The sequence below is a fragment of the Pseudomyrmex gracilis genome, unplaced genomic scaffold (genome assembly GCF_002006095.1).
Source record: "Pseudomyrmex gracilis isolate BER0280 unplaced genomic scaffold, ASM200609v1 scaffold_1384, whole genome shotgun sequence".
Taxonomy (NCBI): domain Eukaryota; kingdom Metazoa; phylum Arthropoda; class Insecta; order Hymenoptera; family Formicidae; genus Pseudomyrmex; species Pseudomyrmex gracilis.
Window position 1 is genome coordinate 7,163 of NW_018021968.1, and position 4,857 is coordinate 12,019.

Below are 4,857 nucleotides of genomic sequence, written 5' to 3' on the forward strand. Positions count from 1 at the left end.
CANAANNCGGAGTTTAGCATAACGCATAAACACAAAAGAATCAATNAAAAGATTCTACTCTTATATCTTAGTCTGAAAAGTGCTGAGTCGTGGATATACTTATGTGTTATGCAGTATGCACAANTATGTTCTTCAGCTATTACGATTATGTCACATTTGAAAGATTGAGTATTCAGAAACAAAGTAACACTATCGAATCAAAGGTATACNATAAGAGCGNTTTTTTTTACGCAAAAGCATCCGACAAAAGTACATAACAACGGAAGACACTTTATGTTTAATGTACAAATATTAAACAGTAACAATGTAAAACGAAGATATATTTCCTTTTCAATCAATTTGTTAGCATATTTGATGTAGCATTGCCTGTGTTGTTTTTTGCACAAAGCTTTTTTTCTTAGTTCAACCTGTTCATTTTGCTTCTTTGCCATACTTTATTATTTCTGCCAGACTTGTCTTGAAATGAACTGTGCCTAAATAAAACGATTACAAAAAAATGCATACATAATTCAGAAATGATCGCGTGCCATACGTTAAGACTANTTAAATCAAGTGATAACTGTGTGTGTGTGAGTGGATAGTTTCGTTATTCGGTTTCAGTGGAAAAAAAGTAAGACTTTCGAGAAATACCATATAAAATTTATATTTTTTATAAAAGACGATGTGTTTCCAAAAAAGACAGGTGTGTTGCAAAATCCAGAATTCACTATTTTGAGTCACGCGACTTCTTATCAACGGACTTGTCACCAGGTGCTCGCACTCAGCCGTTTCGCAAATATTATTCCGCTTATTCAAAGCAGTCACACAATTTCTAAATTCACGCGACTTGTTGCTCGNAGGTACGAGAAATTCGTTCGATGAGTGAACGAATTTTCGATAGCACGCGGATATTGTACCGTTACTCTCGTTCTAATAAGTTTTGTATTTTAAACAAGGAATGTACCATTATTCGTTTTGATAGCACCTTGCACCTTTTTTCTAGGTGATCTTTCTATATCTTTTTGAGAGTCAAATCCTGGAGCAAGTGCTTTTCGATAGGCAACGATCAAAGTTTTGCGATATTGTAATAGTTTTTAGACAGACCTGTAGAGTCAACACTCTCAGATAAACCTTACTTTCAGCCGTCGCAAAATTCAAGAAGAAAACAATAAAATTTCTTTGCAATACAATTTCTGTTGGAAATAACACAAGCCTTTTCATTTTTCTGCGGGACGTGTCAAAACAAATATATGCAATATAAATTAGTTATTTAGCGCTCTCAATCAGTTCCATGTACTTGATCACAAAGTTACGATTCCGTTGACAAATGAAACGTGTTCTATTGAATCTTAGATTTAAGAGCATCGACAAAATAATAGAGAGAGAGAAAACATATATGTTGAGGAAAAACTATCCGAAACTACACGCTCGTACTGAACATAACGTAATCAATCGGCGTCAAATTTGTGTGTTCCAAACAGAAAACATTTCTGTTTTAAACACACAAAACTTTGAACATTATTATAAATAATTACACTATTATATAATTACATAATACACTTGATTGGGACTCATTAATTTGTTAACGTAATCGCTTTAAACAATCGATAAAGTCCGAATTTTCCGGACAAAACATTTTTTTTAATTCAATCAAAGAACTCCAGTTTTTACACACGATCACCTATGAATGTTTTCTCAAGGGCCTGTTTTTTTTTGCACGTAGGATGAAATAAAACAAGTTCTGTATATGTTAAAGTATATTTTATTATATGAACTTGTACGTTTAAACCGTAAAATACATTTAAAACCGTTATTTCTATCATTATTTATGTAGGTAGAAGAGAACAAAATAAGGTCGTATTTCCCAACAGAGATGTTTATATCGTGACACGTAGATATTAGTCGTCAGGAACGATCGGGTCTTAGTTGTCGAGGAATTCTCGAAGAGTGAAGATCGCGCAATACGTTTTCAATTTTGTGTACTAGTAGTTCGCAATAATATTCATACGAGATTTATGTTTTAATGCATTGACTTTCATTATACAAAAGATGGTAAATTATTTTCATTTTATATCGTTAGTTGGAAAAGTGCTATTGTTGTAAAGTATCATTTCTTTCTGTGTCTCTAATCGTATGCGAATATATATATATATATATCTCGGTCAGTTAAATATAAAAAATCATAGATTTACTAATATCTCACAAACGCATTATATTGTTTGGGTGATATAGAAGCATGGAAGCAATCAGTAAACTAGTACGCTTTATTCTCTTTAAAATGAATACTACATACAATATTTATCCGATTTCTTAAAAATGTTTTGTTTGATGTATAATACACAGTTTTTCTCGGTTTTTTCAATCACAGCTTCTTCATTTTGTTTGTTGACTTACTATCAAATTCAAATCACTTTTGTGAAAATTGTGTAGTATATAATTAATCTTTCTATATTTGTTCCTTAAACGTTGTTTTCCAAATCGTCATTTTGTATGTCGGATTGAAACACCACAATTGTGATAAATATTGTGATGTGTATGTGTGATAGAAGTAAGAGTTTCTTGATATAAACATATTTATATTCTCTTCTTTTCTAGTACACAGTAATAAATACTGTTTTAGTTTTTGATACTGCAAAGGTCTGTTCTTCTATAATAAATGTTTGCGTAAGAGTTTCGTTTTAATGTGTATCTGTATTTTTTGTTTAACAAGCAAAATAATTTTGTAGATACGCATTACGCAGATGCTTATATTCTTAGGAGCAATAACCTTAATATTTGTCACTGGAGTTGCTTCTTCCACTGACCAGAAGTTATCTCGGACATCGCAGTGTATACAACCGATAAATTATACAATTTCTTTAGAAAAACAAAACACTTCTCTTACCATTAATTCTACGGTTGTGCTAAACGTGTCATGTGAACAAAAAGACATACGATTACAAATCGGACGGTATTGTTATATACAAAATGTGTATGTTGAAACTGAAATTCTGTATGACTATATATCACATTGGGAAGTTACTGTATCAGAGGTAACTACTATCAAAAATCGATTCAAAAATGTGGATATTAATCCCATAAAAGAAAACAAAATTCCTCCAAACGTGTTTATACTTAAACAACTGGAAAAACCNGTAAGATCTGGAAAATATGTGATAACTTCGATGTATAAATGTAATTTAACGGAGGTTGTCACGGTTGACCCGTACATAAGTCAAACTGAAACGAAAGAGTAAGTGTACATACAAAGCTATTATATTACATACTGTTAGATTTATACTTCTGCAATTATTTTACTACAATGACAATTATAGACAAAAGTTATTACTACAAAACAGTATCAAAATATTATTTGACAGATATTTTTCCTTTTAAATATTGCTACATACAGTTTTTTAAGTTACATGACATAATACTACTATGTTAAATAGTGACGGTTACATTTACTAAATTTATAAAGTCATGTTATAATACATTTAAAAACTAAATATTTTTATGAAACTCGTCTTTTTTTCAAAATAGACTTTTATTTTAGTAGCTCTACATTTTTCTCTTTAAATATGATTAAGAAAGGGTTACTACTAAATCAGCACTTTATGTAACGTAATATTTATTATATACTGTACTTATGTATCGCGATAATATTTTATTTTCTTTATGTAGATTCCTGCTCTTATCGCGTATTCCAAATGAATGGATTTTTCCATATTGGGAACATCCAGCATCTAAGGCTAGATTTACCATTCAAATTATACACAAACACAGTGATACAGCTCTTTCGAACATGCCTACTGAATATTGGGGTCCGGTAATAAACGCGTTCAAAACAACATTTTTCACCACACCTCTAATATCTACGCATTTGGTTGCATTTGTTGTTATACCGAATGTATATAACACAACTACGATATCAGGAAATAACGTTACCATTAGAAGCAGCTTAGAAATGAGAAATGACACATACTATGCACGAACTTTTCTTATTAATATCTTCATAAGTCTCAGAAACATGTGGAATGATATCATACCACGGTCGCATGTTTATTACGTGCTACTGCCTTTAACCTCTAATCGTTACGAAAGTATGATAACTCCTGGATTTGTTTTTTTGAGGTGAGATGCATAACTCACGATACAAAATTGAACGTATAAATAACTGTAAAACGTACAGGAAAGCTATACTAGCAATACCATTTTTCTTGTTATTTACAGTGAAGTTAACAGTATATATAACAGCGAAGTAGATTCAATTATTAAACAAAAAGAAGTAACATGTTTCATAGCAAGAAATGTGATACAAGAAATGTTCAGTGAGTGGGTAGCTACATTTAATCAATCGGATTCTTGGTTTATCGAAGGATTTTCAACAGTTTATGGAGTTTATATTTGGGACAAGGTTAATATTGTGCAGTTTTATTGTAGATAGTTGTGCATAAATATAAATGTGATAAGTAAAAAAAGAGTATTATAAATTCTCTTTAATTAAAAGTGTCATATTTTCAGACATAGTTTGAGACAGTTTCTGTAAAGCCTCGTCTACAATAGTCGCACAGATCGTGTCGTATGTCGTATGAGAATGTCGTACGAACACTGTTTCCGGTTGTAAGGTTGTCGCAGTCGCAAGAACCTTTGTCGTACAGAGTTGAGCCAACTTCAACTTTCTGCGACTGCGACAAGCGTGTCGCATGAGATCAGTCAATCACAGCACAGGAAGTTTGGCGCCGAAGTGATTTGCATATGCTAGTTCATGCTAGCTGATTCTTGTACATTAAAAATTGAGCGCAAAGGTGCAGAAACTGCAAGAGTACTAATTTTTTTTGCCTGTCGATCATTTTCGGAAGAGTGCACTTAGAAAAACGTTTCAAGTTACATTTTCAC

The 4,857-nt window shown here is 31.9% G+C and overlaps 2 protein-coding genes across 2 annotated transcripts in view; both read left to right on the forward strand.

The window, feature by feature from the left end:
* The window catches only part of LOC109862113 (aminopeptidase N-like), a 26,982-nt gene that overhangs the window by 5,344 nt on the left and 16,781 nt on the right, over positions 1 to 4,857 (forward strand). The window lies entirely within an intron of this gene.
* LOC109862112 (aminopeptidase N-like) overlaps positions 1,848 to 4,857 on the forward strand; it is a 9,626-nt gene continuing 6,616 nt past the window's right edge. Inside the window, exons 1-4 of the mRNA XM_020442031.1 lie at positions 1,848 to 2,031; positions 2,706 to 3,211; positions 3,643 to 4,092; positions 4,192 to 4,375. Coding sequence (XP_020297620.1) covers positions 2,029 to 2,031; positions 2,706 to 3,211; positions 3,643 to 4,092; positions 4,192 to 4,375 — 1,143 coding nt within the window. The 5' untranslated portion in view covers positions 1,848 to 2,028. The remainder of the gene's footprint in view (positions 2,032 to 2,705; positions 3,212 to 3,642; positions 4,093 to 4,191; positions 4,376 to 4,857) is intronic.